This window comes from Anomalospiza imberbis, chromosome 1 (genome assembly GCF_031753505.1).
Source record: "Anomalospiza imberbis isolate Cuckoo-Finch-1a 21T00152 chromosome 1, ASM3175350v1, whole genome shotgun sequence".
Lineage (NCBI taxonomy): Eukaryota > Metazoa > Chordata > Aves > Passeriformes > Viduidae > Anomalospiza > Anomalospiza imberbis.
Genome location: NC_089681.1, coordinates 83,097,505 through 83,111,188, shown reverse-complemented (window position 1 = coordinate 83,111,188; position 13,684 = coordinate 83,097,505). Strand labels below are relative to the sequence as shown.

Below are 13,684 nucleotides of genomic sequence, written 5' to 3'. Positions count from 1 at the left end.
ACACCAGCTTACTTCATTGGGAGCTACCCATTACCAACAAAAAGAAAGGAAAGCCCACCACAGTCTTAAAGCTTCAGCATTATGTTTTTAAAATCTTACCAGTGTCCAAGGTATATGTCTTTCACAGTAAAAATTACTTGGAGTGTGCTGTGAATGCACAGACACAGATCAGTGCTGAACATCTGGTTAAAATAAATTACAGTCTTATTTTGCAAATAAAAATTCCTAGGGTCTACATGACAAAGTCTGGCCAGCACAACTATCTCATGGGGAAAAAATCACATCCCTAGCCTACAAAGATAGCTATTTTGGCATGATTCCATTCCCCACTATGTAGACTTACGTAGACTTAGACCAGAGAGGAGTCCTTTTGCCAGTATAACTCACATTGTTTGGGAGGTACTTCAACTATGCTGGCAGACTGCTGCAGCTGGTATAAGCCATGTTTCCATCAAGGAATATGGCCAGAACAGTGACACCTGAAGTACTTAAAGAATAGCGCCTTTTCTCATTCTAGCAGTGTCCAATATTTTTCAGTTTGAGAGCTTCCTGCTAAAAGGAAACATGCAGAATTTGTGCTCTTACTTATATATCATCAAGACATTATTTCTTGTTACAGAAGAGTCATGGATAGGAGGTGTGTTGCTTTCCAACATCCTGATGGTACTTCCTTTGAATGGGAGAAGATCCCAGTTCTCCTGAAGGATGCCAGTTGTATGCTTTGGTGTTGGTTTTGCCGGTAGAGAGGCAGAGATGGTTTGCCTTTTATTAGGGCTTCATATTTTGGTTTTGTTGGGTGGCATTTAAATAAATCTATTGGTCATAGTTAATGAATTACAACTGTGTATACAAATGAATTTGAGCTGTTTTGAATAAAAAAACAAAGTCCATTACTCTGTGACTTGGCTTGTATTCTTACACTATTACTGGTCCTTTTTTTTTTCAAGTGGTCCCCGTTAGCTCTTGCCTGATAACATTTACCAAAGGACTTTCTGGATGAACCCAAAAATTGAAGATTTACCAGCCCACCTTAACCTACGAGTCCCCCCATCTATAAGGCAAGCAACGCATAAAGCTGTCTTGGCTTAAAAGTTCAGCTTTTTTGACAACAGTTTTCACCTGTCCCACTTAATTAATTTTGTCCAAATTTCTACTTGCCTCAGTCTGTGCAGACTCTGCTCATTCCTTTCCCTGCTCCTTCACCCTCCGTTTCTCTACCAGGTCTCGTGTTTTTGCACAAGAAAGGACTAAAAGTGGTGTGGAGGAAGGCACCCAATTAAAAACAGTCTCTTCTTAACAGAGAACTTCCCCTTATTTTAATTTCCCATTATCACTTAGCTGTGAATTGATGAGAACATGGAGTGAGACACCAAGAGGCCCCATTCTCAAGTGTACCACTCTGGAAGGGGAGAATTTGCAGCATTCCATCAGACTCCCAGGACCTGTCTGCCTCCCATAGCTCCTGGTGGGAGGGCTGACTTAGGAAATGGCAAAAGACAGCAATGGCTAAAAAATTCTGCCTCTTCTCTGCCTCCAATAAGGCTCTTTCAGGTGAGCAGAAATGGTCTGAGCTGCTAATGAGGTGTAGGCTGCCAAAGAAAACACATGGTCAAATTCGTATTTTCCAGGTGGCTGGTGGTAGAAATGTAACTGTCCATTGAAGTCTACAGCATGGCCTTTTTTTGCACTTACTCATTAAATTGTGGATTTATCGTGAGTTACTTTAGCGTAATGTTAGCTGTGTTGTCTCACTGGCCCTGTAAATCAGTTCCTTGTCACAAGATTTACAAAAAAAAACAAGTGCTTGCATCAAGTCACACCAGGATTGGGTGCTGGAGCACCATGGAGCACCACGGAGCACCATGGAACAGCCAGGCCACCACTCCAGCTCTGTGCTGCTCTTGCTCAATGCTGAGCACAAGTTTGTCAAGCCAAAGGAGTTTGGGTCAGAACGGAGTGTTGAAACAACAAACATTAGATGGAGCATATCCCTGAGGGATGTTAAAACAAGCAGCAGAAAAACGCGTGACTGGTCCCTCGTGGTGCAGTCGATGGGACAACCTGCTCAGACCAGTCAGATTTCACCCATCTGGTTCACACGTGCACTCAGCCTTTTCTGGCCAAGGCCACCCTGAGCCAGGTCCCTCCCCAGGCTGACAGCTTTGCCACCTTGCTGTCCTCTCTCTGCCTCCGCTCATACCTGTGCCTTGAGCCCGGCACCGCTGGATGCGCTTGTTAAATGAAAGCCTCCATTGCCTGGAGGACAAACACTGTGCCACAGCACTCTGAGCACTTCTACAAGCAGCTACTTTCATTTCCCATTTCCCAGGCAGTTACGTGATTTAACTCTTCTGCGGCAGCCCAAGAGCAGCCTGGGCAGCTGGAGCAGGCAAGGAATATAATGGGGGATGTGTTCACATTTCCCTCTACTGTCAGTGCAGCACCCACTGCAAGACAAATCTTCAGAGTTGCACTTTTAAATTAACTGGGCTATTTGCAGTATAAGGGCACTCATATTGAAAGCCAGTTACAAACAAGACAGAGAATTTAAGTAAGATTTAGAGAAAAACAGGCCTGCGTTGATATTCAAGCCCATTTTGTCTTTTTTTTTTTTTTTAAGCCATTCTGAAGATTTGACCAGGGTCTTCATGCATCCAGCCTCTTTTCAGAGGATGCAGCTATAAGAGCGACATTACAGCGTGAGATGAGTCTCCCCAGCAGCTCTGTGACACTTGCTTTCTCCTTCAAAAGGATTCACAAATGCACAAAGGGATGTCATTGTTATATACTGTTGCATGGGAATGTAAACTCTTTAGAATGGGTTTGGTAATTTGGGGAAGAATATGGCCCACTAATGACTTGGTTTTAGTGCAACTGAGATTCATGTGTAGGGACACATTTGTTTTCTAGGTAGAACAGTTTCTAGCACTCTATTAAGTAAGATATCTTCAGAAAATTAAATAAAGCAGCAAATTATTTGAGTAGGACTACCAACCTGCAAAAGATCTGAAAATTGTGAAGGATCAAATAGAGCAGCTTTGACTGTGTTGTTTGAACACAGTATTTTGTCCAGAAGGCCTTCTTGCCTTCTTTTTCTCATAACTGCTAATAGTGCTCCCTCAGAAGTGGCACCCATCAAATACCACCAGCTAGCTGCTGCAGTGCTGTTACCCTGCAGTGCTGTTATGCTACTGCCAGAAATACCTCATTTTATAGTGTGCGCCTTTCCAGGAATAAGAGAACGAGGCAGCCTCCATTAGCTCTGGGCTTTTGCGCATTGCAGAACCACATCTAAATGAATTAAATAGAGATGCCAAGACTAAATTACTGAAACAGTTCTCATGCTGACTTGGTTTGACAAGAATGTGGCCTAGTCTGAACACCGGATGGATTTTCAACCAAGCTGAGTGATCAACACCTTACAAATCCTGTGTTTAAAGATATGGCTTGACTATTCCTCAAAGCCTGGATTTACCCTTCATCTCACAGGGGTCTGGAGAAAACCTACCTGCCAACAGGGTCACTCTTTAGCAGCACAGACAGGGGGACTAGTCATCACCATTACTATAACTACTCACATTTATATATTCCTAAGCATATTCATCACTTTTCATGAGCAAACATAACCACAGTCAATCCTTGATCCTTAGATGTCTCCATCTGAGTGACATGTTTAGTCAGTCATGCAAATACTATTTCCACTAATGCCAGTTCACAGAACCTTACAGTGAGAGTCCCAAAATCACAGGCTCACTGATGCAGGAATTTATACAAATAGATAGTAAGGACAAGGAACACAGAAGTTAGGCAAGACTACTGTGATGAAAACCAATTTTGTTCAAAGTCAGAAACCTCAGACAGCACTGAAGAAACAAAATAAAAAAGTGTATTCAGCCAGCATCTAATGCATCAGCTGCAGACCTAAGTCTGTGTCAGGCCTTGCAGAAACAGAATTCAAAACAGAATCATAGAATCATAGCAGGTTGGACAAGACCTCTAACATCATTAAGTCCAATCATTAACCTAGCACTGCCATGTTCACCACTGAACCATGTCTCCAAAATAGACCCAATTTCTACCACGAGCAAAGGTGAAAGGGGAAAAGAAAAAAAAACCCAGATGGGAATCGGTTCAGGGGTTCACGTGCCAAAGCCACTCCCCAGGCAGGTTCTTTTTCCATGATCAGCAGGGCTTGTGTGGTGACACCTTCTTTTCCTTCCCATTATAATTTGTTAATATGCACCTGGCAGGACTACCAGCATGTCGGCACTCCCAGGTATAAAAAGATATCAGCCTCTCTAAAGATACGAACCTTGTGAAACACCATACCTCAGCACAGCACAGCCAAGGGCTGAGCTGCCCTTATTTGTACTCACGACTTAGGCTTGCATAAAAGACTTATAAACTCTTTGGGAAAAGAACAGCTACACATTTGTCTACTCTTTGTGTTCCAAGAACTTTTCTTGTTAGCTGCAAGATGACATTTTAATGAGGTTTCACAGCATAGAAAACATGGGACGATTTAACCAGCTCTGTCCACCCCCTCCCTCCCTCCCTCCCTCCCCAAACTCTTTCTGAAATGAGTTAACATGCGGGAACAAAAGCTTTTATGAGAATTTATGTCATCTGTGTGGAGGCAGGGGTGAGGGAAAAGTCATTCAGCTGCCAAACCTTGGCATCAGAGTGTGCGCCATTCCCTCTCCTGCCCGGTAGTGGATGGCAAAGTGGTCTTGTTCAGACTTGTGCAAGTTTCTTCAAAAGCCCGGGGCTAGTGTGTGTTTGTTTGTTTGTTTTGGAGTCACAGAGAGGGCAGCGTAAAATAGCTGCGAGGCAATTCCCATACAGTAAAATGGAAGTCTCTCTGGCTCTTCATTCAATACAATGTGGCTCAAGAGGATATCCTGCCAAACCAATGATAACGAGGGAAATAAAGTCACTTCCTCACCAGCTGTTTGATTCAGGTAGAAAAAGGAAGCGTTTACTTCCTCATGTTCGCTCTCCCCGCCGCCCCCTCGGTCAGAAATACCAGGCAGATATTGCCTTCTCCCTCCACAGTTTTGGTGAGGATCCGTCACATCCATAACGCTTCTCTGGACTCAGCCTGTGCGCAGCAAGTCCTCCTCTGTGGCCGAGGAGCTGTGCCTTGCCTCTCGGGCTGGGGTGCAAGCTGAGCTGCGAAAGGACTGAGGCTGAACAAACTTGGCTCATTCCACAAGCAAAGAATGCCCATGTAATTAAAGATGACATTTGTTTCTTGGATCAGAGCTGCCGAATTTGGGCCAGCGGAAGAGCGGGATAGTGTGATCTCTTTGTTTTGAGACTGCCCTGACTCAGTGCACTATTACGCCTCCTAATCCTCCCAGAGTGACAAACTCCACTTCTGTCCTAGGCTCCCTGCAAATCCCTGGAACTCTGGCCAGGAACATGCTCTGTCCTCCCTATACATAGTCCAGTGGGCAAGAAGGCAGTAAGGGATGACCTTGGGAGCACCTCATGGTTTCCAGTCAAAGCAGGCAAGGTGAAGCAGGCATCTCAGGGGCTTTGGTGCCTAAGAGGAGCTCAGGCAGAGCATCTTTCCCTTCTCCACCGCCACCTTTCTTGCTCCACAGAAACAGTCAACACAAAGTTGCACAGTAAACCAGCAACAGACTGATTTGACTTAATAAAAGCTTCTTAAGAAATGGCTTTTTAAATAGTTGCAGAACTGAATGAAGACTTCTTTTCCATATAATTTTTAACAGCTCTGATATAATTTTACATCCAGGATATAACTTCCCATTAAATTTTGAAGGTCTTAAAAGCAAGGTCTGCAATGATTTTCTTTCCAATTGTGTAAGACTTCCAGAAAGGTTGACCAAGCCAGAACTTGCCTCAGTCTATTTGCCAAGGGGACCCTTGCTTTCATTATAAAGAGTGCTTTTCAAAGGACATCAAGTGTTTCAAACCATTTTCCTAATCTTATTTATTTTAGCTGAGATTCTCTTATTTTAAACAGAGCAGTTTAGGTGACAAAAATCCAGTGACAAATACATGGGTTTACAGAAGACAAAACCTTATGAAAGGTTAAAATTCTGTTTAGGGTTCTCTTTGTGCTAAAATAGTTTTCAGCAACGGGTCATGCTTCCCTCCTCCCACTCCCCTTGTTTTAGTACATAAAATGGACATGTGTTTATTTAAAACAGGTTTGAAACTTAAACAAATAGTGACAGGCTGTTCAAACAAGCTTCGGAAATAGGCCTAATCAGAATGTTTGAGAAGGGGAGGGGGAACAATCATAAAGAGCTACTTGTAATATATAGTGCAGACACCATTAGGTTGGGTTCATGTTATTGTTGTAATAATCTCGGGCAAAAAAGTACTGCATGCTGCACATTTTTGTTAACATTCCTCTTTTGAGCCACAGGTTATGCCATATTTTTGTCTTGTATCCAAGTTTTACTGTTCACCTCCATCCATCTCCATACCCAATACCAGAAGCTCTAAGGAATCATTGGAAATGCTCTCACAGAAAAACTGGTAGGAATGTTCCTGAACTGGGAGACACAAAATACGCTCATTTTGATATTGATACTGCCTATGCATCAACTGTCATGAATATACAGAAGTGAGACCTTCCCCACGGAAAGAAACCATGAAAATCTTAACATTTAAATGTTTTCACATGACTTGCATTTCCATGAGGTTTTTTTTTTATTTTTTCATTTCCTCTCTTTTCCACCCCTAATAATATCACCAAGTACTGAACTTTACCCTTGTTGTATTTTTATAAGGCCCGATCTTGAACTCCCTATACAGACAAGGCTCCCGTGGAAGTCAGTGAGTCTGTACTGGCGACAACAGGATTTAGCCCAGTCTGTAACATTTTAGGATATTGTGTTACTTCATAGCCTTAAGGAGAAATAAAAGCAGCTTTCCAAAGAGCTGCACAGCAAAATGAGTGTGCTTTTTCAGCTCTGCAACAGAACAGCAGAATATTAAGGCCAGAGTTTGCAAATGTCTATGTCAAAAAACAGGCAGCTAAGCAAAAGTTGCCAATTTCTCTCTGAAATTACGAGTTTGCATTAAAACATTTCATCCTCCCCACAAAAGGTTAAGCTGCTTTCACTTAGGAATATACCTTTGGAAACCCAAGTTGGAAAATGATTGCCTAGAGGAACAAGCATTGAGAAATAGCAGGAGGCAGACGTGTTTTCATGTCACTCAGTTGGCCAGAGCCTGTGGCTGTTCTGTTACCAAGCCTTACCTACTTACATCCATTCTGACCTATAACATGCACCAAATATTACTTAATGTAATAACACATTTTGGAAGCAAATATCTATTATTTATTTGAATCTCACCCAGCCTCTAATGAATAGAAGTCAAAATATTAAAAATGCTTACACGCCCTCTCGTGGTAAAACCACAAACGCGCCTCTTCTGACAATAACTAGAGCTGCCTGATGAGGGCAGCTAATTTGACCACAGAATTTGATTGTCATTAACTAGGTTGGAAAGTTTACATCAATAATGGACACCTTTATTCCCTCAGTTCCTGCTGTAAACCATAACAATATATGCATTATTAGAAGACAGATATGCATTATGAGAAGACAGGTTAACTCCTAGCATAATAACATTGCAAAACAGCTAAAGGCATTATAACTTTGATAGAGAATGTGAACTTCTACCAAAAATGGGAAGTCTAGAGTAATAAAAGTAGAGAGAGAAACTGTCACATTAGATAGCTGTTTCATGGGCTTATTGCAATAGTTTAGGAGCAGACCTTAATTGGCAGCCTAGTAAAAGAGTTGCCATAAATGATGCTATCAGTTTTGTCACATTTTTAAAGTCATTCAGCTTGGCTATTTACTGCTTTCCTGCCATACAGTATGATTTATCTGTCTCTGAGGAATGCCCTGAAGTGTCATGCTCGTTAGGAATTGCAGCCTGAAAGAAAGGCATTACGTGCAGAGTATCACCAATCCAGTCATTTGCCCAGTCAAATCCCACTGTATTTATGAGTCACAAAAACTTTATCTTTGCTACTTAAACAGCCTTTTCATTTGGTGCCTACGTGCACGACCAGATTTTCCTGGAGCACTGGACCATGGAATCACCCTTTTTGGTGACAGTTGTGAAAGATTATCATAGGTGTAACGCAACCCTAACACCTTCAGTTCATATGGAAGAAACATCTGTGGCTACTACACAAAGTCTTCTGAGCCCATCCCAAGGGAACCAAACAAATACTGCCTTATTTTCAATGAAGCTGACCTGAAATATTGATGCTCCATATCCAGTGGAAATGAAAGATTTGGAGAAAGAAGGTTCATCTACTTCCTTTGCTTATGTTTGTATAGACAACATTTAGGACCCAAAATAGTGGAAACTTACATTTTAAAATGCTGCTTCTGTCTTTTCTGTTTGACTGGGCATACTTAAAGCAGAAGTCACAACCATAAGTAATTTAAGCAATATTTATAAAGAAATAGGCAGGAGAATGTTTTTTTAAGCACACAAAACAGACCTCCCAAATCACTATTTTAATAGGTTTGTGTGGTCTTCTTGTGCCAGCAGGATTGTTGGGTGACCCCTGAGGTTGAAGAAGTTACGTCCCTTTCCCCATTCCCCCTGTCCCCCCAAAAAAACAGTAACTACAATTCTGATATTCCTTTTCTCATTATTTCCCTTTCTAGGATGCCTTTGTGGAGTTGTATGGCAACAGTATGAGGCCTTTGTTCGATTTCTCCTGGATCTCTCTGAAGACTATCCTGAGTCTGGTTCTGGTGGGAGCTTGCATCACTCTTGGCGCTTATCTTGGACATAAGTAGAGTCACCCAGTTTATTGTGGATTACAAAAGTCTTTCAAAACAACAAAATAATATTTTTTTTTCTGTAGCACAATGATATTTTATGAGCAAAGCAACTTCCCAGTGAAAGATTAAATCAGCTATTACTGCCAAAGGAAATATCATTTATTTTTACATTGCCGGAAAATTATTTATTAAAAGATATTTACATTTTAACCTGCTATTTTCAGAACCTCAGCAAGTTGTATCTGTCATCACATCATGTTGTTATTCTTAACTTTAATGAGCCCCAGAGTATTTTACGTTCTTTTTTTTTTTAATTAATGCAGCTGGCTGGATTATTTTATCTCTGAAGAGCGAATATACTGACAAAGACCTACCTGCTTACACTTACAAGGGCAGTTACTTGAGCTGCTAAAAACTGCCAAATTGTGTTGAATTTCCTAGCATTTTCCAGGAGGGATCTGAAAGATAAGGTCAGCATGAACAAAGTTCTCACCCTGTCCTGCTGGCAAGAACTGATGTAGTAAACAATTCAACATGGTACATATGTGGAATCAAGACAGAAACTTCTTGAAGGACACTCTGCTATCCTACAGGAGAACAGTTGGAAATATGATTACCTATGCCTTTTAAACATGTGTTTTTAAGTTACCAGCTGTGCCATCACATCATAATCACAATACCCACACAATACATGCCAACTATTTTTTTTTATAGAAGTGTGAAGTTAAATCTTTGGGGCTCGCAGGAAATTGCTGTTCCAATGATTTTCTCAGCAGCAAAATGTTTTTTGTGGCTATTGACACAGAAACATCAGGAGACCTTAAGTGCCTGCTTCAACAGAGCAGAGCTGGAGTCTGAAGACCTGACCTGTGTCCCACTTTAGTGGGCTCATATCTGCAACTAATCCTACTTACTTACAGCGTTCCTCCGGGGATTTGAAACCAATTAGATGTGGTCTCTAAATCCCTGAAAGTTGAAAAAAAAATCTTAATTTTATTTGGCAAAAAGCAGACCTCAGCTAAGTTACCGATTAGCTCTGACTATCCTTGTTTATCAAACTGGACACCAAAATCAAGTTCATATTCATAACAGGAAAGGAAAGTGAGATTTATCATCCTGCCCCTCGCCCTCAAAATATTTTCATGTGAATAGTCTCCTAAGACTATCTCCAGAAGAAAAGTTGATGAAGAAACTCAAAATCCTCTCTCTGGACAGAGACTCTTTGACACCTCTCCTTTGCAGGTGCCTACTGTCATCTCAAGTGAAAATAGCGTGGAGGAAAAGGGGGAGTGGGAGGCATGAAGTCATCTGCTCCTGTTACAAAATGCAACGCAAGTAAAATAAATGCAGAGTACATAACAGAGCTTTATAAACAGACCTGTGTTTAAAGCGGGGCTTTCTGTGAGCTCGATGGGGCCAGGAGTCCCCTGGAAACCGAAGACTCTGAAGCGTCGAGTCCCAGGGGCTGCTCTGAGGCATGGAAATGTCCAGCTTCAAATGTTTTAAATCCTGCGCTTCTATTTTTTCTATGAAACTTCTGAAATCTGGGATTTGTGGGTAAATGGATGTCCAGATATAAAAGGAAAGTTTGCAAAGCTCTGGCTAAATGTACCGTACAATACATAAGTGCTCAAAGGGTGAAAAACACACAGTAAATAAACTGTAGCTCCAACCTCAAGATTTCAGCTGAATAACTTTGTGGCATTATATGCAAAATATCTCCAGTAACTCGGGAATGTAATATGTTCAATGTTAAGGCTGTAGTTGATATTGTGTCTTCAAAGCTGCTTTTATGTTTGGTTGGTTATTTTAAGAGTTGTACATCTCAGCATTTTTACTGCTATTTAGTCGTGGCACCTACACTTTGTATGAGCAAAGATGGGGCAAGCTTACATTTCAGATTTGAAATTACTTAATTTTATAGAAACGTAGAAATGAAATATTTTTAAGAGGACAAAAAAATGTGAACTATTCTTGATTAAAGGAAAAGGAAAAATCCCACCATCAAACAAATAGTACCTGCAGTGCTTTCAAAGTGCTTCTCTAAGGAGTGGGCATGGTCATGTAGGGGTTTTATGAAAAATATTTCAAATCTGAGGAACTGAGGAGTATTGTGGAGTGAGTGTGGGCTTTGTTTTTCAGCTCAGCTTAAAAACTGAATTTGTTTGCAGCCAATTGCACAACTGGAATTGGCTGCTATTGAGCTTATGTTTCATTTCACAATCTAGTCTTCTTTTCGATTTGTGCCCATATGCCCATTAAAGTTTATTAACTATTAGACCTCAAATTGTTTCAACATTGTTTGTTTTATTAAAGGTTTACATTGTCAAAAGTAGTAAAAAATATCAATTCCAGTGCTGCTATAATACCAGGATAATTTGAATGGGGTTTTGGTTTTTAATACCTTCCAATGGCTAAAGTTTTTTAAAGCTGCTTTAGAAATAATATGAAGACGACACATGATACGCAATTAAATGAATACTGAGGATTTTGTGTTCTGTTGTGTCTACTCACTGGACTTCCCAGTGTATTTGTTAGTACCAGGCAAAGAGAAGAGTCATGGTGACTGTTGATGATTTTATTTTATTAAAGAGATGATGGAGTTTTCCCATCCTGACTGCAGAATAGTACAGTATTGTGGCTGCATTAGGTATAATGATAGTTGATAATACATTTATTAAGAAAACATTTAGAAACATTGAATGTATATAAAAGCTTGAACTTCTTAAATAAAATCGTCTCTTCTCACTCCTGCATTTCTTTTTCAATAATTCCTGTCTTTCCTACTCTTCATTACACTTCCATGTAAGATTTTTTTCCTCCACAAAATGCCTTACAGACTTCCATGCTCAAAGACTACACTTCACTGAATACCCATCCTCTGTCACTGTGTATGCATAGACATTTGACCATTCCCACCATATCCAAATTATAAAAGAAAAAAAAATTAAAAAGAGGGACATTTCTGAAGTGTTTAGGTGTAGAGAATCAGAGGTCAAAAAGGAAGGAAGAGGTCAAGAAGTGGAGGGAAATAGAGAGATCACTGAAACATCTCCCTGGTTAAAGATGAGTGCTACCTGGAATTTGTTCATCTTTCATCCTTTCCATTGAAAAAGGATGCCACAAGGTCAGAAAAAAAGCTTGCAGAGACCCCACAGTTATTTTTCACTATAGAACTTTGTTAATGCTGAAGGCAGTCTTTTTTTAAAACAGCTAATGCATAGGCATTGAAGAGAAATACTGTGTTTTGCTATATTCACCTTAGGTGTCCTTAATTCTTCTTCAGTCAATTTTTAAGGAAAATAATGAAGAAAAGTATTTTGCTTCATCTGTAGGATCACCTGAGATCTGTCATAAATTAGTAACTTAGGAACAGATGAAAAAATTGTGCAAAAGTATTCTGAAATTAGAGGTGATACAGAGGACATTTCTTAATGGAGCAAGCACTGGATCCACCAAAGGACTAATGGGGCTGTCGAGGTAACAGAGATATATATACACAGATGAGAAAGGGAGCTGGAAGATATGGAGAATGACACTGGTATGTAAGAAAATCTTCAGTTTCACATGTTGCAGGAGTTTACTCAAGAAGGTCTGAAAATAACTGTTAACTAAAAGCAGCTACAAATGTGTGCACTACGTGGCTACGATTACTAAAAACTTGCAATTACAAAATTACAGGTAAATTATTATAAAATTATCTAGTCTGTAAAAGTTCATCAGTTTGCTGTTATGATTGGGGATTATATAGCCTGAGTAGTTTTGCACTAAGAAGGAGCAATTATGAAAAAGGAAGTCTGAAACCAGATGTGCAAAGGCAACACAAAAGCGATGCAGTTCAAAGAACATGGTCCCAGTCCCCCAGTCCACGCAGTCTCCCCAGCTGAGGCAGCGAGAGTCTGGACTGCATGCTTTGACCCTGAAGCCTAACACTGCTTAGCTGTGCACCTGCACTCCACAAACCTATTGATTAAAAGTATCATGAAGTAGCATGTTAAAAGCCTTTCTTATTTTTCCTCTCTCTATCTCTGAACAAACTAGCAAAATGATTTATTTCTATTATGAGTTTATGGCTCAGTACTATACAAAAAATTATACATAATTTATGTGTATAAAAATTCTGTCTCATTGCAAAAGCCCAGCTTTATTTTACATTCCTATCTCTCTTTCCAACAAGGCTAAATGCAAGGAAGACAAAAGAGCTAATTTAATCCGTATTTGGTTTAAACCACACTTCTGTACTAAGTTAATGCAGCTTCATCACACAATGAAATTATCTTCAAAAAGTAATACAGCATTAAGAGTTCCACACAAAAACTATATATTTTTATAATTTAAATAGCAGTTTTTTCCTTTTCTTCTGAATATTTGAATTTTAATTATCACCAGCATAAATGTACATAAGCAGATATTGTTTATCCAGTACCTTTGGATGATGTATGTATGGTAATGTAGTTTGTCAGTTTATTATCATTTAATATGATTATGTTGTTCTTTGTCTTTAAAATGTTATAAGAACATGCTGCCATTAAACTTTCCATGTCTGTCTAGTTTATATTGTGAAAAAATAATAAAAGCACACTGTGAGATACTTGTTTTGCATTTGCATTGTTTAGGATTTGTCGATAAAAAGGTACTCAAACATTTTGAGTGTAATCACATAAATGACACATAACGTTTCCTTCCTCATAGTTCTGTTCACCTGTTCTGCTCAGCAGTGGCCAGTACTTGCCAGCCTTGCTCATGAAGATGCAGTGACCCAGGTTTCAGTAGCTGCTGCTGTGTGAAATGCAGCTCCTAGGTGTAGTCTGTGCTTTGGGACGCAAGGTCACCCTTTCTGCCCTCCCATTAATTTGATGCCTTGCAGAAAGTGCAGCAAGGCTTTT

At 40.1% G+C, this 13,684-nt stretch overlaps 1 protein-coding gene across 1 annotated transcript in view; it reads left to right on the top strand.

The window, feature by feature from the left end:
* BCL2 (BCL2 apoptosis regulator) overlaps window positions 1-13,391 on the top strand; it is a 96,643-nt gene extending 83,252 nt beyond the window's left edge. Inside the window, exon 2 of the mRNA XM_068197993.1 lies at window positions 8,679-13,391. Within this exon, the coding sequence (XP_068054094.1) occupies window positions 8,679-8,813 (135 nt within the window). The 3' untranslated portion in view covers window positions 8,814-13,391. The remainder of the gene's footprint in view (window positions 1-8,678) is intronic.
* The last annotated feature ends 293 nt before the right edge of the window (window positions 13,392-13,684 follow it).